This window comes from Ruditapes philippinarum, unplaced genomic scaffold, assembly GCF_026571515.1.
Source record: "Ruditapes philippinarum isolate M1 unplaced genomic scaffold, ASM2657151v2 ctg3783_1_1_1_1, whole genome shotgun sequence".
Lineage (NCBI taxonomy): Eukaryota > Metazoa > Mollusca > Bivalvia > Venerida > Veneridae > Ruditapes > Ruditapes philippinarum.
In genome coordinates, this window is record NW_026854075.1 from 32,833 (window position 1) to 56,603 (window position 23,771).

Here is a 23,771-nt window from a genome sequence, read left to right on the forward strand (position 1 = left end):
TCTTGCAATTCTTATGCATATTGATCAAAAATAACTGCGACTGCTGTCTTTCTTTACGTTATAACTTCTGTTCCTTATTCGGAGTCGAATGAACCTGAACATTTTTTTTTTCCAAAATACATTTTATGCAGATGCTTTATTTCATGATTTTGATGATTGATCCTCTTGCAATTCTAAAGCAGATTTATCAATAATAATTGCAATTGCTGTCTTTCTTTACGTAATTACTTCTGTTCCTTATTCGGAGTCGAATGAACCTGAACATTTTTTTCCAAAATATTTTTATGCAGATGCTTTATTTCATGATTTTTATGATTGATCCTTGCAATTCAAATGAAGATTTATAAAAAATAACTGCAACTGGTGTCTTTCTTTACGTTATTCCTTCTGTTTCTTATTTGGAGTTAAATAAGGAATAAAGAACTGGTTCCCTATTCCTTTGTAGACTTTAACATTTTTTTAAAAAAAATTATGTAGATGCTTTATTTCATGATTTTAATGATTGATTCTTGCAATTCTTATGCATATTTATCAAAAATAACTACAACCGGGGTCTTTCTTTACGTATTTCCTTCTGTTCCTTATTCGGAGTTGAATAAGGAATAAGGAACTGGTTCCCTATTCCTTATTCGACTTTAACATTTTTTTCCAAAAGAATTATGTAAATGTTTTATTTCATGGTTTTAATGATTGAACCTTGCAATTCTTATGCAGATTGATCAAAAATAACTGCAACTGGGGTCTTTCTTTACATATTTTCTCTTGTTCCTAATTCGGAGTTGAATAAGGAATAAGGAACTGGTTCCCTTTTCCTTATTCGACTTTAACATTTTCAAAAAAATATATGTAGATGCTTTATTTCATGATTTTTATGATTAGTCCCTGCAATTCTTATGCAGATTTATCAAAAATAACTGCAACTGCTGTCTTTCTTTACGTAATTACATCTGTTCCTTATTCGGAGTCGAATGAACCTGAACATATTGTTTTCCAAAATATTTTTATGCATATGCTTTATTTCATGATTTTCATGATTGATCCTTGCAATTCTAATGCAGATTTATCAAAAATAACTGCAACTGGTGTCTTTCTTTACGTATTTCCTTCTGTTCCTTATTCGGAGTTGAATAAGGAATAAGGAACTGGTTCAATATTCCTTATTCGACTTTAACATTTTTTTTAAAATTATGTAGATGCTTTATTTCATGATTTTAATGATTTATTCTTGCAATTCTTATGCATATTGATCAAAAATAACTGCGACTGCTGTCTTTCTTTACGTTATAACTTCTGTTCCTTATTCGGAGTCGAATGAACCTGAACATTTTTTTTTCCAAAATACATTTTATGCAGATGCTTTATTTCATGATTTTGATGATTGATCCTCTTGCAATTCTAAAGCAGATTTATCAAAAATAACTGCAACTGGTGTCTTTCTTTACGTAATTCCTTCTGTTCCTTATTCGGAGTTGAATAAGGAATAAGGAACTGGTTCCCTATTTCTTATTCGACAATAACATTTTTTTAAACAATTATGTAGATGCTTTATTTCATGATTTTAATGATTGATCCTTGCCATTCTTATACAGATTGATCAAAAATAACTGCAACTGCTGTCTTTCTTTACATATTTTCTTCTGTTCCTTATTCGGAGTTGAATAAGGAATAATAGCTGGTACCCTATTCCTTATTCGACTTTAACATTTTTTTGAAAAAAAAATAATATGTAGATGCTTTATTTCATGGTTTTAATGATTGATCCTTGGAATTATAATGCAGATTTATCAATAATAATTGCAATTGCTGTCTTTCTTTACGTAATTACTTCTGTTCTTTATTCGGAGTCGAATGAACCTGAACATTTTTTTTTCCAAAATATTTTTATGTTAATGCTTTATTTCATGATTTTTATGATTATTCCTTACAATTCTAATGCAGATTTATCAAAAATAACTGCAACTGGTGTCTTTCTTTACGTAATTCCTTCTGTTCCTTATTTGGAGTTGAATAAGGAATGAGGAACTGGTTCCCTATTCCTTATTCGACTTTAACATTTTTAAAAAAAAAAATTGTAGATGCTTTATTTCATGATTTTAATGATTGATCCTTGCCATTCTTATGCAGATTGATCAAAAATAACTGCAACTGCTGTCTTTCTTTACATATTTTCTTCTGTTCCTTATTCGGAGTTTAATAAGGAATAATAACTGGTTCCCTATTCCTTATTCGACTTAAACATTTCTTTGAAAAAAAAAATATGTAGATGCTTTATTTCATGGTTTTAATGATTGATCCTTGGAATTCTAATGCAGATTTATCAATAATAATTGCAACTGCTGTCTTTCTTTACGTAATTACTTCTGTTCCTTATTCGCAGTCGAATGAACCTGAACATTTTTTTTTCCAAAATACTTTTATGCAGCTTCTTTATTTCATGATTTTTATTATTGATCCTTTCAATTCTAATGCAGATTTATACAAAAATAATTGCAATTGGTGTGTTTCTTTACGTTTTTCCTTCTGTTCCTTATTTGGAGTTGAATAAGGAATAAGGAACTGGTTCCCTATTCCTTATTCGACTTTAACATTTAAAAAAAAATAATATGTAGATGTTTTATTTCATGGTTTTAATGATTGATCCTTGCAATTCTAATGCAGATTTATCAATAATAATTGCAACTGCTGTCTTTCTTTACGTAATTACTATTGTTTCTTATTCGGGTTCGAATGAACCTGAACATTTTTTTCCAAAATATTTTTATGTTAATGCTTTATTTCATGATTTTTATGATTATTCCTTGCTATTCTAATGCAGATTCATCAAAAACAACTGCAACTTGTATCTTTCTTTACGGAATTCCTTCTGTTTCTTATTCGGAGTTGAATAAAGAATAAGGAACTGGTTCCCTATTCCTTATTCGACTTTAACATATTTTTTTTAAAATTATGTAGATGCTTTATTCCATGATTTTAATGATTGATCCTTGCCATCCTTATGCAGATTGATCAAAAATAACTGCAACTGCTGTCTTCCTTTACATATTTTCTTCTGTTCCTTATTCGTAGTTGAATAAGGAAGAAGGAACTGGTTCCCTATTCCTTATTCGACTTTAACATTTTTTTTTTAAAAAATATGTAGATGCTTTATTTCATTATTTTAATGATTGATCCTTGCAATTCTTATACAGATTTATAAAAAATAACTGCAACTGGTGTCTTTCTTTACGTAATTACTTCTGTTCCTTATTCGGAGTTGAATAAGGAATAAGGAACTGGTTCCCTTTTCCTTATTCGATTTTTCTTTTATATAATAATTTATGCATATTTTTTATCCAATGATTTGAATGAGGTATAAATTTTATTTTAAATAAATACTAATTCTGCTGTTCCTAATTTAGATTTGAATAAGGAATCAGGAACTAGTTCCCTATTCCTTATTCGAAAAATGAAGAAGGAACTGATTCCTTATTCCTTATTCGAAAAAGGAATAAGGAATAAGGAATAGGGAACTAACTTTATGTACATCAATGGACAGTTTGGGACTTGCGATAAATGAATCAAAGTCGGTACTTATACCATGCAAAAAGTTGGTTTTCTTAGGGTTCATACTCTGCTCTGAGACTATGACAGTGCGATTAACAAAAGAAAAGCAAGATGACATCATTAACATTTGTTGTGTTTTTTTACGAAAAAAGAGGATAACTATACGCGAGTATGCAAAACTAATAGGAAAAATGACAGCCGCATCACAGGGGGTTCGGTACGCCACTTTGTATATTAGACCGTTAGAAAAGATTAAAGAGAAACAACTCAAAATTCATTCTGGAAATTTTGACTCATTTATGTCTATTCCAAATACGTTATTTGATACCATTCAATGGTGGATTGACAACCTTCGGAAAAGTTTTAACACAATAACAATAACACCTCCAACAATAAATATCTATACAGACGCTTCATTAAAAATGTATGGAGCTCATGATTAAACCAATTATCTGAATACCCAAGGATACTGGTCAGTTGTCGAACAAAAGATGCATATAAATGTTTTAGAACTGAAAGCATGCGAAATTGGACTAAATACATTTTATAAAAATATCACAAATACGCATGTCCGTCTTCACACTGATAATACAACTAGTTGTACATATATAAATCGTTTGGGTGGTAAAATAAAAAAAATTAGATTGTATTGCGCGACGAATTTGGTTTTGGTGTATTGAAAAGAAAATACATTTATCCGCGTGTCACGTGCCTGGAGTGTCGAATACACAGGCAGACGGTTTAAGCGGAAATGGGAACGACGACTTAGAATGGTCATTAAGTGATAAATGTTTTCAAAACTTTAGAATGAAATTTCCACGATTAAAATTGATTAATTGGCTGTAAGACTTAATGCAAAATTGCCAAAATATGTAACTAGATATCCAGAACATAACGCATTTGCTGTTGATGCTTTTACAATTTCTAGGAATAAATGTTTATATTACATGTTTCCTCCTTTCAGCCTGATGTCGCGCATATTACAAAAAAGGACAAAACAGAGACAGTAATAATAGCCCCACTCTGGACAACACAGGCGTGGTGGCCAATTTTAACAGAATTAATAAACGGTCCATGCTATATATTACCAAAATCTCAAGAAATATTGAGTTTGATCCACAAACCAGGAATAAAACATCCTTTAACAAAAATGACACTAGTGGCTTTCTGTATATCAGGAAAAGCTTTACGAAAGCGAGGGGTACCGAAACAAACAAGAAAAATCATTATTGAATCATGGAGAATGGGCACGCGTAAACAATATGACTCATATATCATATATCAAAAGATGGTTACATTATTGTCAAGGGGAGACAAATCCCTTTGCACCGCATATAAACACCCTCTTAGGTTTCTTAGAGTATCTTTACGAACAGGGTTTAAGTTACACAGCTATTGGAACAGCCAGATCAGCAATTAGTTCGACTGACGGGTAACATTGATGGTAATCGCTATTGACCCATAACATTGATATAAAGAATAATGAATTAATTACGAGATTTATGAAAGGTATTTTCCAATTAAGACCGGCACTGCCACGGTACACATCCACATGGGGCGTTAAAACTGTTATAAATTATCTACAGAAGATGGACACTAGCTCGCTTCTTTCATTATCGTGTAAACTATGCATGCTGTTTTTATTGGTCACGGTACAGATGTGTCAAACTTTACATACAATTAACGTCTCAGATATCTCTATTAGATCTGACAGAATTATTATTCGGATTACAAGTGTTCTGAAACAAACACGACCAGGTGTACATGGACCACCAATAATATTAATTGCATTCCCGGATAACTCTCGATTGTGCATTGTTGAAACTTTGAAAGAATATTTAAATAGGACAATACACATGCGGAAAGATAAACAGGTGAAGCCACATGGTTCAGTTTCAAAACAAACTGTCGGCAGATGGATCAAAATTACAATGTTAAAAGCCGGAATTCAGGAATACTTTAAACCACATAGTACAAGACATGCCAGTACTTCTTATGCATTATACAAAGATGTTCCTTTAACTGAAATTATCAAAGCGGCAGGCTGGAACAATTCTAGTACTTTTAAAAAAATTTACAACAAAACATTCTCAAAAGATACTAATAAATTACAAATGAGTATTATTAAATGATGAAATATATAAAATAAATATAATAATAATAATAATAATAATAATAATATGTCGTTGGAATGTTTATTGGGGTTTTGTTTGGTCATAGTACATAATTATATGTATAATAATTATTATATAATTATTTTGAGTGGAATTTGAATATTTCGTAGCAATTTGCTCTAAACAATCTGTGGGGCACTTAAGGGAGTTAATGTGTTGGGTGAAATTTAATGATTAAGCTAGACTTACCTTCGTAGAAGTAAGGCGAAGGTCGATCATAATTTCATCCGACACAAATCTCCCTAAGGGCTCACACGCCCGCCCGCTTCCACCCGATAAAAATTGCTCCAAAATATATACACGTTACTTTCTCAAAAAAAAGAATGAATACCTTGGCTGCTGGTAGCTGCGTTCCTTATCTGTGTGAGCCCGTAGGGAGTTTTGTGTCGGATGAAATTATGATCGACCTTCGCCTTACTTCTACGAAGGTAAGTCTAGCTTAATCATTAAATTAGATTTTACAATTAAGTCTGAATTACGATGGTAAAACTTCGTTAAATATTTGCGCACTTTACGATAACGATAGCCTTGTTTGAGAAGTTTGCCAGTGATAGAAAAATTACCTTCATCAAAACCATCCGCCCAACTTAACACCCTAGCAAATCTTATTTAGAGAAATATACACCAAATATGATGGAACATAGGGTATCATCTCTGTTATCATGGTTTTTAGTTAATATAGTACTAATATAGCATTGTTTATCATGATAAAAATATCTAAATCTAAAAACAAGAACCGGGTTCTTAAGCATTGCAGTTCTATCCAATGGGATCTATCTACCTACAAAGTTTCATGTTGGTATCTCTTATAGTTACGTCCCAGAAAAAACGTCAAAAAGTACAAATAAACAAGTGGCAATAACTTCAAAATAAGACAAGGCAGAGTTATGATTCTTTAGCACTGGACTTCTACCCAATTAGACCTATCAACCTACAAAGTTTCATGTTGATATCTCTTACAATTTTAGAGTAATGTCCCGGACAAAGTTCAAAGTGTAAAAAAACAAAGGGCAATAATTCAAAAATTAGGAAAGGAAGAGTTACGCTTCTTGTGCACTGCACACCTACTCAATGAGATCTAATTACCTACAAAGTTTCATGTTGATACCTTTTATAGTTTTAGAGTTATGTCCCGGACAAAGTTCACAGTGTAAAATAAACAAAGGGCAATAAATCAAATATTAGGTAAAGCAGAGTTACAGTTCGTATGCACTGCGCACCTACTCAATGAGATCTATCTACCTACAAAGATTCATGTTGATACATCTTATAGTTTTAGAGTTATATCCCGGACAAAGTTCAAAGTGTAAAAAAAATAAAAAAAGGGCAATGATTCAAAAATTAGGCAAGGCAGAGTAACGGTTATTGTGCACTCTGCACACCTACCCAATGAGATCTATCTACCTACAAAGTTTCATGTTGATACCTCTTGATATTTCAAAGTTTTGTCCCGGACAAGAAAAGCGGACGGACAGAAAGACAGACGGACGGACGGACAAGGCGGCGACTATATTATGTAGTAATGTTTTAAGAGTGTGTCTTGTTGTTTTATTGTTGAAAAAAAAGATAACTTTAAGGTGGCAATATTTTATACAGGGTAGACTAAAGATGAAGCTGGATAATTATTCATAATTTAAACTTTTTATCCAAATTTTCATTTAAAGTTTTAACAGAACAGCAGATCAAAAAGATGCTTGCCCTTATTTTCATAATCTGTTTCATAATATCTAATTGAAAGTGCTTTAATAGCAGTAAGACAAGAAGTCAATGGAATAGAAAGACTACTGGCAGTGCAATAAGTAGAATAAGCAATGAAGCGAAATAGGTACCTTTTAGTTAGAAAAGCTAGAGATATGACTGTCAATTATATCCTTTTCAGAAATAAAGGTTTTAGAATAAGCGCTGTCAAGTTCATTTTTTCAATATTTATAAAATGGATGCGTCATACAAAAATTATGTTTTTTGTCGCCTAATTAGCAGGAACAAAACAAATTTAAAGTGGAACGCTAATATATCCGTTCTAAGATGTCATATATTTAGTCAAGGTGAAGGTGGTAAAATACGTTCATTTCCACGATAAAATTCGATACGTGATTTAATAATTTCAAATATATTATGTTTCCATGAAAACGTTTCACAAAAAATGTCAGATAGAGTAGTTTTGCATATATCCCTCATTATATGTTTAAGTATGGTCAAAGGTTAATGGCCGAAGTTCCAAAAAGATCCGTTATCACATAACCACATACAGGAGTTATATAGGGCACCGAACAAAAACAGGAGAGTGCAGAACGACGGAGCCAGCATTGGCGAAGGGTTGTTATTGTTAAAAATTAAATAAAGGAAATCTATTGTTAACAATTAAATTAGGGAAATCTAAGAAAACTTAATTAAACCACTAAACAAGGCAATCAAATAAAAAAACTTAAAGTGACAATGATAAAATTGACAGGAGAGTGAGGGAGTGGAGACGTTTATCTATATGTTGCCACATGATGTGATGGTCATTCCTAAGAAAATTTTCAGTTTCTATATGAGTATATGTTATACCTATACATATGCTTATTTATATTTATTTTATGCTTTTCAGTGGATTACTGATTTATCCGTGAAAATTATATTTGATAATTTCACAGTGAAAATTATCAAAATATAAATTCACACTTTTCAATGACGAAACTACTTTTTTAAGATTTTCCCCATGTGGTACCTCAATTTTATTTTTGCTGACACTTCTGACAATGTCAGGCTGTTAAAAGAAAAAGCAAAGCTGAAATTGATAAATAACTTAAATGTCAAAAGTAATAAAAAGAAGAAAACTTACTTCTATTCATTCAAATTCCAATCACCAAATTTCGTCTCTAAAATAATTTGTTTCATTTTTACAGTCTGAAAAATACATTCCTTCCACATGCAAAACTGCTCTTGATGACATTTGGGCATATTTAAGTATCCTACAAACAATAACTGCCGTATCCTTTATGAAAATTGAAAAGCAATGACAGCCATCCTCGTAGAATAAGTAAAACAACCCAGCGTTTCCTGAGCCAGCTTCCAAGTTTCCATTTCCATAGCTGCTTTATTGAATGTTTTCACATCTGTCAACACTTATTTTTTGTCTTTTACAGTCCTCAAATAAGTTTTCTTTCTTTTAAAAAGGTGTATGACTAACAAATCCAAATGATATCCCTCTGAATCAAACACAATTATTTTCCTCCCGTGAAATACACAACTTTAAAAAAAATGGCGACCGCTTACATTTAACAAAGCCAGGTCTAATATAAATTCGCAGTAAGTAACAGAAATATGGATGGATGGTTGGACTTTTTCTCCTACAAGAATTATTATTAAAACAAGCGATCATTCATATTTCTTTAAATAAAATAAATAATATCACCGCCATATAACGTTGATTGTCGGACTTATTTTTTCAGCTCAAGACTTCTTGTTTTTAATGAGAAATTCCGACTAAATGGGGCTCTCAATGGGGTAAACAGATTTTAATATTAACGTTAATATTATGGAAATTTCGTTTTAACTTGATTTTAAGCATAAAATAAAAAGAAAATTTGTTTGTTGGTTGTGTTAGATGTAATTTTATTTCATCTCGTGAACTTTAAAAACAGTTTTCTCACTCGTGGCTACGCCACTCGTGAGAATACTGTTTTTAAAGCCCACTCGATAAAATAAAATTTCATCACAAACAAACAAACATATATCCTCTATGTATTATGTTAGTAAATATATGGTTTTAATTATCTTGTGTTCTGTGTCTTAAGATACCTGTTACTCTGTCTTATGTGCTTGTTTCTCTTCAAATATGGACTCATACTAGTATATGATCATGCGTATTGTTGCACATGTATATTTTACTATTGATGAAACTTTAGAATAAACCGTAGGTGCACGTGTATTTTATACACTAAACTTTTAGTACCCATGAAGTTTAGAAAGAGTATGTATACATGCTTTTTCATTGAAATAACTCACCCAAGTGAACTTTTGTAATATGTTTGTAATCGAAGCAATGAGCAGCCGTAAGGATCCACTGGTCCTTTAACACAGAGCCCCCGCATTCGTGGCTGTGCTGCAAGTAAATAAAAATATGATCGTTTAAAATCAACATATCATATATAAGATGAGACCTTTATTAGGTTTTGTATTTACAAACAAATTTTGAGGACAAGAAAGACAAAGAAGCTGATTCCATTAAATCTCCTTTACAGCGTTATTGTTACAATTTGTGTTAGGAAAGCTCTTTATTAACAAATATATAGATAAAAAATAAGAAAAAAGCCCTTAAAATCTCATAGTTCATTGTTTGTTTTCCACTTCAGAAGTGTTAAAGCAATACATTGAATTGTTGCTGCAACGTTGTTATGAAAAATGAAGTCTTATGCGATACTTAAAGATAAATATAATCCAGAGTTTCAAAAAACGTTTATACAAAATTGTTCTTTCTTAAGACACTTTCGCTGCTGTCCCATTCACAGCACCATGTATTTGCTAGAAGACGGGCATTGATATACCGAAATTTCCTAATCATTCTTAAAGGGACTCCACTGAGGTTTAAAACCCTAAAAACATACATTTGAATTCCGTACATAAATGAGCTGGGGCACTTTAAACAGAAATGTATGCTTAGATATTAAAGAAATATACTTTGAAATAAATTGAAAATCGTATTTGTATGCTTTTCTTAGCCCAATTTGAGTGAAAAGCGTTTATACGCTTTTCATTTTAGGTATTTTATTTACAATTTAAATAACTATCCTGGAAAAATGAAGTATGCGAATGATCTGAAATTTTGCACACAAATTAGTGGTCCAAGCCTACACCAAATGGAACATTTATCTTGAAAAAATATTTTCAGCCCCATCGTGTCAAAAAACCTCAGTGGAGTCCCTTTAAGATTGTATCAAAAATTTGGTTGAGACAAAACAAAATAAAAATCATTATAAACTTTGTAACTTTCTTCGATAGAAACGACATTGTCTCATATAAAATACATCAAGTGAAAAGGTACTGATCTACTTTAGTTAACTTCTTTACTTCTATAAATGACACCCGTCATCCCCGACCCAAATAATAATGTTTAATTCTAGCAGCAAAAGCGTTTTAAAGTGTTTTTAAATTCTATAAGTACCAATGTTCGAAGGTCTGCCATCCATGGCCAAGCATTCTTTTTGGCGTTAACTTCAAATCTGTTTTCTGATGCATTTGATATGCATGTTAAATTTGGGTTTGTTGATCCACAAGATACGTTTAAACTATCTAAATGATAAGAAAATAAAACAATTTGATAAAAACATTATTTAGTATTTGAAAGTAAGAAAAGTGCTGCTGTAAGTCGACTTTGTTACTTATACAGATCATCACTAGTGTAATTATGCGAATAGATGAAAACAGTTATGGTTATAGTAAATTTCTTGCTTATAAACTAAGTGTGTACATGTAACAATAACTAATAAAAAATTGTTACTCAAATGGTAGGCTTGTATCAATGGTTGATGGTAGCTACCACCCATTTGTTTTAGCAAGAAATGAAGCGGAATTTGGCATGTCATTAAGAATTAAGTATCATCGGCTCAGTTAGACGACAATGGAATAGAACCTAGATATTCAAGATGTGAAATTGAATGGATTCAAGATTGAGAAAATCCTCTATTTTTGTAACCTTGAGAAGAAAACTTATTTAATTGAAACATTTCAAAACTGGACAAAAGAAAATGTGAAGTAAGAAAAAAAACAACAGTTTGACATAACCAGCGATACATGACTTCTATAAAAAATCGTAACAAAATATGAAAGTAAAAATAAATTTATTTACATACTTTCTTTCAAAGTGACAAATTATATTAACCTCCTCATGTTTTTTGAGGAAAATTCAATCGAATGAAAACTTACATTTAAGGTAAAAATTTAACATTAAAATCAAAGTCTATGTAGTGATGATTTTTTCTTCAATCTTTTTGTAATGTATTATTTTTTAATAAACCTGGACGAGTCGTTTATGATGAATTTGATACTGGACTTATGTACATAAATGTAACATAAAGAGAAGGACTTTATATCAACCGAAAATGAATATCGTTAAAAAGTGATTCCTAGGAAGCATAATTAAACCACGATTTAAAAAATGGAGACTTATAATTATTTAACACAAACAGTATGAATTGGATAAAATGAGGTGGATTGTTGGAATATTTATTTATAAAAACACTTGATTACTTTATGATGACACAACTAAAATGAAAACTATTTGACAAGTCTTATTTTGTTTATTGATTTAGAAAAGTGTTGATTCCATTTCTTGGCATTTCTTTACAAAGAAAATCTTTGATGTTTTTTTCTATTTATGTGTGCAATAAAATTAAAACAAGAGGGCGATATATCGCTCAACAAATCAATCTAGGTCAACTGGTTTCAAAGTTTGAAACTGCAGCTAATTATGTAGCAGTAATCTTTAGCACTATTTACTTAAAGAACGTCACTGACTCATAACCAACATCTAGGTCAAAGTTCTATTCTGTATCTGAGCTGTGCTAAAAGTCAAAATTGCATAGTTTAAGTTCTAACTCAGATTTTTAAACAAGACGACCACAAGGTAAAATCTAGGCCAAAAATGTCAGTTTTGCATTTTTGCAATATCATTATTGGTGAAAGCAAAATATGTCACACGGTTAAATTATTCAAACAAGGGAAATCCACGTTAGACGGACAAAATTAGACTCAAGGGCTTTAATTTAATAAACTTGGAAGAGGTCTACTAGACAATGTTTCATGCTAAATATCTTAAAGTAGGCCTTCATGATTTATGGATAGAAGATTTATTCAACTTTTAACTTTATACAAACAAGGAAAATCTATGATCGCCGATATTGGGCCAAATTAAACAGCAGGATTTTAATTTGAAAACACACTGGGCTTAATATTAAAGAAGGACTTCTGAAAACCAATGCAATGAGAGTCACTTTTAATACATTTAACTTTGAATTATTCGTGAGATTATTGAGATTAAAATGTCGATTAAAACTAAATTAAAACTTTCATGCCAACTATATGATCAGATTAAATCATGGTTTTGATTTTTTTTTAGTTTTCACTGTTTACATATAACGAAAATAAATGACCACTTTAGGCAGGGCTAATTAAGACAACAGAGCTATAATCTTTACTAAAATGGTAAACGTTCAATAGACAATGTTACATGCCAAGTATCTAAGCTTTAGTTTCTTTGTTTAAGAGAACATGTTGTTACTGTATAAACCAACAAGGAAAGTCTGTGACTCCCAACCCCGAGATAAACCAAAACAATAGTCAGATCAAATTTTGTAGAGATCAAGTAGACAACGTTTCATGCTTAAATCCTTACCTTTAGCCTTAATTATTATAGAAAAGAAAAATGTTTAAGTTTTTTACTATAATTATCTCGTGTACTTATAACAATAAATAATAACGCTCACTGCGGTGCTTATTTAGACCCTAGGGCTTTAATTTGAACAAACTTGTTAGAGGCTTACTTGTCAATATTTCATGCTAACTCGTACATATTTGAAAAACGTATGGCCCTTGGGACGAGTAAATATTGACACAAAGACTATAATTTTAACAATGTTTGTGAGAGGACCGCTAGGCAATGATTCATGCTTAATATGTATAGCAAGGTGAAGCACTTGAAATTCTCAACAGGATTTTGAAGTATTTACTAAAAAATGAAAAATCTGTGACCCTTTGGTTGGAGCAAATTTCCAGTCTATGGCTATAATTTGAACAACATGTGTATAGTTTCATAAAATGATGTAAACACAAACTATCTAAGCGCTAGGCCTGATGTTAAAATATTTCTTTTTTTTCAAATATACTTTAGCTCTCCTGACCCAGATGTTAATTGGAGCAAAACAATTTGATATTTTAGAAGAGTTTCATGCTTAAAGCATCCAAGAAAAAAACATTAAATTTGGCCAAGTAATTTCAGAGGAAAAGTCATTTGAAAACGCTGACGACGGACGCACTGACACACGGAGGCACTGGCAGTCAATGGATACAGGGCAATTTGCAATCACAAAAGTTAAAAATAGGTTAAGGTACTTTATTACATAACAAACCATTTTTCAAACTTTATAACAGTAAGCTGTAGGTGTTGACAATAGTTTATAATCGCCATATGTATAACCATATTTACAGAAAAAAAGATAAAAATTGGTATTCACATTTATATACATATACAAAAATGGTAAAAAAAAATGTAAAGAGTACTGTTAATAATGTAAAACAAGCATAATATTCAATATTTTCTTACTTTGCAAAATCGCAAATCGACACCGATAAGAAGCATAACTGATTTTTAAAATCTTGAAATTCAGGTCATAATTCAGCTATTCCATCAAAAATCAATACCAATAAAGGATAAATCTTGGTACAAAAAGGTGCTACATATATCAATGACATTTTAATATAAACAACAAACTTTGATTACAAAACATGTTTGGTTTTAATTTACCAAACAACATTATATGGGAATCAAAAATCGAATACCCTGTATCCCTCAAACGTTGTTTGACAACACTAAGAAACCCCTTTTCATCCACAAACTTAGTTTTTTTCAAAAATAGAATTATCACTTAGAGGCCAAATTTCTCCTTCGAAGATTCTGATCTATATCATTTGTCAGTCAATTAAAAACTCGTTTGTATTTCATTGAAGTGTTTCTTGTCATTGTTTTGTAATTTATCAGCTGCTGATTAGGATATCTTCCACTAAACTGCTGTGTATTTAAAAACAAGAGGGCCATGATGGCCCTGGATCGCTCACCTGACACAACCCCCTCCAGGCAATGTCTTAAACAAGCATCATGACCAAGTTTGATGACAACTGAGTCAAACATGTGACCTCTAGTGTGTTTTAAAGATTTTTCCATATTTGGGCAATGTGACCTAATTTTTGACCGGACACGAACCATATTCGAACTTGACCTAGAAATCATCAAAACAACCTTCCTGACAAATTTCCAGGAAATTTGGATCAAAACTGCAGCCACTAGAGTGTTAAAAAGATTTTTCTATTTTTAGCTCCTGTGACCTAGTTTTTGACCGGACATGACCAATAATAGCACTTGACCGAGAAAACATCAAAACAACATTCTTGACTAATTTCCAGAATATTTGAATCAAAACTGCAGCCACTAGAGTGTAAACAAGCTTTTTCTATTTTTAGCTCCTGTGACCTAGTTTTTGACCTGAGATGACCCATCTTCGAACTTGACCCAGAAATCATCAAAACAACCTTCTTGACAAATTTCCAGAATATTTGAATCAATACTGCAGCCACTAGAGTGTTAACAAGCTTTTTCTATTTTTAGCTCCTGTGACCTAGTTTTTGACTGGAGATAACCCATCTTCGAACTTGACCTAGAAATCATCAAAAAAAAACTTTCCTGACAAATTTCCAGAATATTTGGATGAAAACTGCAGCCCCTAATGTGTTAACAAGCTTTTCTATTTTTAGCTCCTGTGACCTAGTTTTTGACCGGAGATGACCCATCTTCGAAGTTGATTTAGATATCATCAAAACAACCTTCTTGACAAATTTCCAGAATAGTTAGATGAAAACTGCAGCCATTAGAGTGTTAACAAGCTTTACCTATTTTAGCTCCTGTGACCTAGTTTTTGACCTGAGATGACCCATCTTCGAACTTGACCTAGAAATTATCAAAACCACCTTTCTGACAAATTTCCAGAATTTTTGGATGAAAACTGCAACCATTAGTGTTAACAAGCTTTTTCTATTTTTAGCTCCTGTGACCTAGTTTTTGACCAGACATGACCCATCTTCAAACTTGACCTAGAAATCATTAAAACAACCTTCCTGACAAATTTCCAGAATATTTTAATCAAAACTGCAGCCACTAGAGTGTTAACAAGCTTTCTCTATTTTTAGCTCCTGTGACCTAGTTTTTGACCGAAGATAACACATCTTCGAACTTGACCTAGAAATCATCAAAACAACCTTCCTGACAAGTTTCCAAAATATTTGGATGAAATCTGCAGCCCCTAGAGTGTTAACAAGCTTTTTCTATTTTTAGCTCCTGTGACCTAGTTTTTGACCGGACATGACCCATCTTCGAAGTTGATTTAGATATCATCAAAACAACATTCTTGACAAATTTCCAGAATATTTAGATGAAAACTGCAGCCACTAGAGTGTTAACAAGCTTTTTCTATTTTTAGCTCCTGTGACCTAGTTTTTGACCGGACATGACCCATCTTCGAAGTTGATTTAGATATCATCAAAACAACATTCTTGACAAATTTCTAGAATATTTGGATCAAAACTGCAGCCCCTAAACTGTTAACAAGCTTTTTCTATTTTTAGCTCCTGTGACCTAGTTTTTGACCGGACATGACCCATCTTCGAACTTGACCTAGAAATCATCAAAACAACCTTCCTGACAAATTTCCAGAATATTTGGATGAAAACTGCAGCCACTAGAGTGTTAACAAGCTTTTTCTATTTTTAGCTCCTGTGACCTAGTTTTTGACCGGAGATGACCCATCTTCGAACTTGACCTAGAAATCATCAAAACAACTTTCCTGACAAATTTCCAGAATATTTGGATGAAAACTGCAGCCACTAGAGTGTTAACAAGCTTTTTCTATTTTTAGCTCCTGTGACCTAGTTTTTGACCCGAGATAACCCATCTTCGAACTCGATCTGTATTTCATTGAGACAAACATTCTGACAAAGTTTGATGATGATCCAATCAAAACTGTGACTGCTAGACTGTTAACAACCCAATTGTTGACGACGCACGACGACGGACGCCGGACATAGCCCCATCACTATACCTCACCTTGACCACTTCGTGGTCAGGTGAGCTAAAAATGGGTTAGGGTATTTTGATAAATAATTGGGATTCAATTTTATGCAATTATATAGGTCTCATTTTGACAAGGAGATCTGATTACATCTTCCCAGTTTTGAATAAAAATATTTTTATGCGAAGACAATATTGTTTAGAGTGATTCTGAAGCACTTGAATAACACATTTTTCCAGTAATTAAGTGCTGATATGTATGGAACGTTATAAGAGAAGAGGAATGTGGGACTTATTTCATCACCTGGCCACTTGATAATATTTAAAATCATGATAATAATAATCATAATAATAGTAATATAAACTAAACATCATCTACACAATATTATAGTAGTCATTTGATAAAAAATAGATAAATTAAAAGCAAAAACAAAGTAAGCTAAGGAAATAGTGATAATCCTAAAGCCGCATGATAATAGAATAAAAACTCCCTCTTGATCAATTTGTGAGTCCATTTTTCTTTTTTCTTACTGTAGATGAATTATAGGATTTTGGAACCTAATGAACAATGTAATCATGACTTTTCATTTGAAACACTTTTGTCAAAAGAAAATAAATAAATAAAAAAAAAACAAAAAAAAAAAAAAACAACAAAAAACAGTACATATTATTGATAATATGAAGTCTGTAATGAAAGCGTAAAATGAGTCCGGGTTAATAATATTATTACAAAAATATTACACGACTTCAAATGCGTAATCCTTTAGTAAATATATAATACATTACAATGTTCGTTAACTTCTAAGTATACTTGACGTTTTGTCCATTTGGTTTATAAAATAATTTGTGAATAAAATAATGAAAAATAAGATATCTTCTTTTACCTCTGTTTATCATACTGCTCATGATTCGTTTAAAGTTAGACTCATCTGTACTGATTTTAAAGAAATGCTGTTCGTTTTCAATGTGTGAAGCTAGATTCCTCATCGTTTCTAAGCCTTTAGTATCAGTAAGGCTCCCAATTACAATTGAATATATTTCCACATCAAAGTCGTCTTTCAGTTTTGAAGCCGAATCAGTTGGATCATCCGTAGTTGTTAATCTTCCTGTAATGTTGTATAAATTTATTAAATATAACTCTATGTTTGTAAAATAATACTGAGTGGATATCAAACACAGCAAGGAAAAGCTTTATAGTGTATTAATGCATTGGTTCAAACTTGAATCTTATCGCCCTCTGACACCAATAATTTTATTCTTTTGTCGCTTATTTTCATATTATAAAGATACGTTATATATATAAAAAAATATCCCAATGATTTGTTGTTTTCTGCGTTATCTATCTTATAATTTATATCGTGTGATAAATACATATTCGTGTGTCCATACGTACATCATGTAAAAAAGTGAGAGAAAAAAAAAAAAAAAAAAAAAAAAAAAAAAAAAACACGCACACACAGAATGCCGAATCACCTCCAAAACTAACAAATAGAAATTGTTGCAAACTTTGATTGAGTCTGATATTGCACGGTACTAGAAATTGAAATGGACTGCGTCCACGTCAGTAGCACAAGCTTATTATAAGCAGTATTCAACATTAAATGTGAAATGTTAAAATATTGAATTTTGAAACATCTGCAGATGTATTTATACGGCCGGTATCATGGACCTTTAATGTGGCACGTTAGAACCATTCCATCAAAAGAGGCTTACGATTCCGAAGTAAAAGAAAGCTCTAAACAAGAAAACAATCGGCGGAATTTTGAAAAGGGAAGAGAGGTTATAAGCCAGCATATCACAGATAAGACGTCAAAAGACAAATCTAGAAAGCAGACATCATATATCAATGGTGATTATACATTATTTCAAAACCTTTATAATACTTCACCAAGAAAGATAGTTTCGCTTTTCAAGATTTGTTTCAAAAGATTTAAATCTTTAATGTAAAAAGGAATTTTCTAGGGGTGAAATTATGCAAATTAAAAATATTTGCAAAAATAAATGTTTGATAAGTAAAGTTAAATGGAACTGAAAATATAAATGAGCGAAAATCTGTCCAAGTTATTTATTTCTCGAATTTTTGTCCTCACAAAGTTTTGGATTTTATAATATATGTGATTTGAAATGCACAAAAGTCATTGCAAAATTAACAAATATTATTATTAAAAACATTGTTCGTTAATTTTTGTTGTATTAATTATGTTAATTTGCCTTAGGAACATACTTCACTGCAAACTATTTCACGAACTTGAAAAATGGATGTTGACGTATATCCAGTATTTTAAGCACAAACTTTTATGCGATAACTTACTCCTTTTCACGGGCGGTTCAATTCCCATTCTTTTAAACGAGAAAGCTTTCCAGTAAAATTATAAAAGATTGTTGGTTGTTATAAAGGGTTGCTATTGGACGATAACATACAAAGAGAGTTTCTAAATTATTCTGCAACTATCAAACTATAAAGTCCGCTCATGAACAGATCAGTATCAGTTGAATAAAATAAAATTTGTTACAGACGTAAATTGAATACTCCAAGAAAAAATTGTGACAAAGGTTAAGTTATGTATACATCGAAAGAGTTTTATTTCATAACAATTGTCACTTACCGTCACTGATAACTATCAAAACTTGTTGGGATTTTCGGCCCGGTTTCTTTCGTTTCGTCTTTATTTGGTCATATACGTCATTCAATGCAGCTGCAATATCAGTCCCATCACCTGTAAGTTTACGTTATATTTTACAATCAAATATGTTATAAATGACATTTTTTACCTTTGCAAAATGTTAACAACTCTTACACCGTTCAATCCAGTATGTAATTAACTCGTATCTCGATCAAGCTAGTATGTCATTTATTCTTACTTCGTTGAATCGAATATGTAATTAAAATTTATTTCGTTCAAATTGAATCCAGTATGTAAAATAAATCTATTTTTTTAAATTTCGTACAATTTAATAAGTAATAATAAGTAATTACCTCTTATTTCATTAAATTCTGTATGCCATTTACTCATTGTCTTGATTAATGCGTCATAATACAGGGATCTAACAGTTGTTGCAATCAAATATGTGTCAAGGTTCAGAAATGTTCACTATTCAGGGGAGATAATTTGTAAGCGACCGTAAAGCTCAGCCAATAGACACGCATTACAATATTCTAAAATTTCTAGGTATGAGTCACGATCATGTTGAACATTTTCTAATCCATATCTATCTCATTTTCACAGCAAAATATTGAAGTGCGTAAATAGTTTAGCCCATCAAATGGATTTTGTTATCAATACGGCAAAGCAATTGAAAGTATGGCTTGACTTTATGACCATTCAATCTTGAATACATTATAGTTATCAAATAAATATTCTCTTCCACTTCGGTTCTGCCCGTAAAATACATAATTTATATCAAATGTATACTTGATATTTTGTGAAGTTGTACCAGCTTTAGGCTAAGCGTGGTTAAGCGTGCAAACGCAGATATGGTTTACTTTAATAGAGATTTTTAGCTTGAGCCGATGCCGACAAACGAAGAGCGGAGACGGCTATTTTTAAGGGAGCGTTTCAAAATGATTCTTTTTTAAAGAAAACAGAAGGCAAAGCAAAATATTTTAATAATTGTATTTATTTCTTTTACAAAAAAAAAAGAAGTTCAAAAGTATTTTTTGAAAAACCTAGTTTGAGTCATCCAAAAATGTCTCGAGACCAAGCTGGCGGAGCAATCTTGGGACTTTGTTCTTAATAAAATCGTTGTATAATAACTGATTTTCCTGAATAATGTCGGCAAGCGGCCTCTTTCTTCTTCTCCGTCTCTGTGTACGTGACGGCGAAGGATCTTCTTGCGACGATGAAAGTCCATTAGCAATGCTTTCCCTCAAATCAGCTGATGTTCCTGGTTGATTATCCTGGTTTGTCTGGGTTTCTTCTTGACTGGCCTTTTGTTGTCTTGTGTCGATCCCTGTATTCTGAAGACGGCGCTCCATAGCATCTATCTGCATTGCCACGCCTGTACATGATAACCGAAACAAGAATATATTATATCTAAAGACGTTTAATTTGCATGTTATTTAACAGTTACTTACTGATTTAAAGTAGAAGTGTAAAACGATATAAGAAGCAAAATATTAACTAAATTTTGAAAATGACAGATTTAATGTGGTTGTTGATTTTTTCTTTGGGGGTGGGGGTGTTGTTTTTCAGCTTATTCAAATATTGTACCGTATGTTTAAATCTTGAATGCTTTTTACTCTCATCTTCATTATTTTAGATAGTTTCCTCGACATTCTATCTCTGAGCTGTCTAAGATTGCCACTAAGGTAAAGAGCTCTTGCATCTTCGGGTAATTGATCGATATTCTATCGCCCTTCATCTAGGACATCAGACCAATTTGTAGGATGTGAACAATAAGCCCTCAAAATCAAAAGAGTTCTCTCCTTGCCACTTTTTACTGGCTGGCTTTCTACGCCTTTGAAGAAATGTGCCTAGAGAAAAAAATAGTCATATTTATTTTTTATTTCAATATATTAGAATAAATAACACTATTTGATGAATCACAATGTATGTTTTCACTCTCTAAACAAATGAACACAATAAAAAGGAAAACAGTCACACACGCAACAAAGAAACTCCAAAACATATAAAACAGTAGTATATGGCCTTCATTATTTCAGGCGTGAATTTATACATGTAACCATCCGTTGAATTATCTTTGTATTTTCAACACTAACGATTTACAACGAAGTACCATAAATTATATAGGTATGTGTTTTATATAACTGTTTTATTTAAAAAATTAAGAAATGTTAAATAAATTAAATACAATAAAACGCAGTACTTACCAACATTATTTCAACCTTCAATTTTACTTCAGCTTTTATGGATACGGATAGCCGGAGACGAACAACGGATAGATTTTTGGGGGGTTATCTCAAAATATTTATTATTCTATTATTACACAGTAAGTCCTATAACCTTCTTACGACTGGTAAGGTAGAAGTGTGTTTTCTTTAATCTCGTCTCATCGATACCAGTTCTTCCATGTGACCGGGGAAACTCCTGAGACATTTTAGATTTGTTAGATACTCTTCGTATTTCATCATATAGGCCTCATAAACTTTCTGCAAGAAACAAATATCTTCTTGTGCTTATGTGGTTTCGAACATACCCGACGTTTATGATGCTGTCGTTATTGTTCAACATATCAGTGTCAAGAATGAACCGCAGGAACAGTTTTATTCGGGACATCGGCAGTACCATGCAATTCATTCACAAATAATAGTTGATTGCCATGGTACCATAGGATATATACAAAGTGGGCTTCTTGGTCATCAATCACATGTTACCTCAGATCGGCACAGCTTTACCATATCCAGAAGAGTGCGGATTAAATTTATCCGAATAATGACTATATTATGACACCATTCGCGTCAGCTCAAATACGCTGAAAACAAGAGCGTCAACGGAAAGTGCCTTAAACTTAACAGAATAATATTAAAATACCGTGTCTGAGTCGAACACGCTATAGCTGAAATTAAACGTTACAGGTCAAGTTCAAGTGTATGGAGACACAAAAGGAATGTTCTTCCAAAAATTATAACGGTTCCAGTCCCACCTTCGATAAGATTTCTTGCATACATGAACATACTGGTCTCGCCAAACTACAGTCCTCACAATTTGCAATGGCTTTGAATTCACAATTTCACCATTTTCGTGTTTAAATGTTTTATTTTGCTAAAGCCAATGATAGGGGGTTCAGACTTAACTTTTGAACTGTCCAGTACCACGGGGGAGAAGTGTTACACGAGGGATAGAGTTCTAATGATAACTTGTCAAAGAGTTCTTGTGATAACTGTCACGGTGTTTGTCGGAAAACTATTGTATATACTGCAAAAACACTCGTCATAATGGTAATTTTTTATCATTAAAAAGTGAGTTTTAGGTGCTTAATTAAACTTTAATAATTAAGCTTACCAGACATACTGTACTATGTGTCAAAACTTATTCATAGTCAATTTTTCATCGCTTCTTGCTTAAAATCTGGTAGTTTTGAGTAAAATTTTCAATTTTTTTGCCAATTCGCAAGTATTGACCTGTTTATTTCAAGTCTTCATCCTTGCCATACATAATTACCTAATGATAATACAAAATTGCAAACATGAAGCCCCGGCTAACAAGTTTATACCCGATTTTTCAAATGTCCCGGAGTTCTTGTGATAACTAAAAATATGTTCTGGAGTTCTTATGATACTTTTTGTTACTGTAAATGTGTTTCTTGCGCAAATCACGGCACGTTTTAGCGGTTTTTTTATTACTCAATAAGGTTGTAAATACTTATGAAATATAATACGCTCATCCTTTGCACAAAAAATGTGGATTAAATGTTGGTCTTGAGTGTCTGCAAAGGATAAACATGTGATAGGTTGTCATATACAGTAAAGATTGAATCAGCGGCAATATCATGGCCTAAACCACAAAACAAACATGTCTCAAAACTTACACGTTGTTCTCAACCATCTTTCTTAAGCAGATAATATAAAGTTGTGCATCGCTTATCTAAGGGCTAAGTAATTTGTATCATTTTATACCATAATAAACAAATACATGTATAAAACCAGGATAATTTCTTGAAACCTTTGTTTCCAAAAAGTACGACAATATGATAAAAACTCAAGTGCGGTTGGCTCCGTAACTACTGATCTCTCGAACAAATATGAAAGTCCCTCCAGGTTCGAGCAAGACAAGTAAATTTTACTCAAAACTACCAGATTTTAAGCAAGAGGCGATGAAAAAATGGACTATGAATAAGTTTGACACATAATACAGTATGTGTGGTAAGCTTAATCATTAAAGTTTAATTTAGCACCTAAAAGTCACTTTTTCATGATGAAAATTACCATTTTTGTCAAGTGTTTTTGCAGTATATACAATAGTTTTCCGACAAACTCCGTGACAGTTATCACAAGAACTCCTTAACAAGTTATCATAAGAACTCCATTCCTCGTGTAACACTTCCTCCCCCGTGAGTACAGTCCATGGTAAACTCAATAAAATCGAGTTGGCGTTTCAGCGTTGCATTCATATACCCTTTAATTGCAATTTCCGCGCCAATAAATATAAGACTATTAAGGATATAAATAAATGATAAAATAGAAATTTCAAACGTTATATGAACGTTATATGTAACTCTCTCCTGAAACATATGAAGGAGAATTTGAAATTAAACAATTTTGGAAAATAACGAGTTCT

At 32.0% G+C, this 23,771-nt stretch overlaps 1 protein-coding gene across 1 annotated transcript in view; it reads right to left on the reverse strand.

Annotated features, from left to right (window-relative positions):
• The window catches only part of LOC132738863 (uncharacterized), a gene marked incomplete at its 3' end in the record, with an annotated part of 64,358 nt that overhangs the window by 28,265 nt on the left and 12,322 nt on the right, over positions 1-23,771 (reverse strand). Inside the window, 4 exon segments of the mRNA XM_060726469.1 lie at positions 9,708-9,804; positions 10,864-10,991; positions 17,418-17,639; positions 19,140-19,250. Coding sequence (XP_060582452.1) covers positions 9,708-9,804; positions 10,864-10,991; positions 17,418-17,639; positions 19,140-19,250 — 558 coding nt within the window.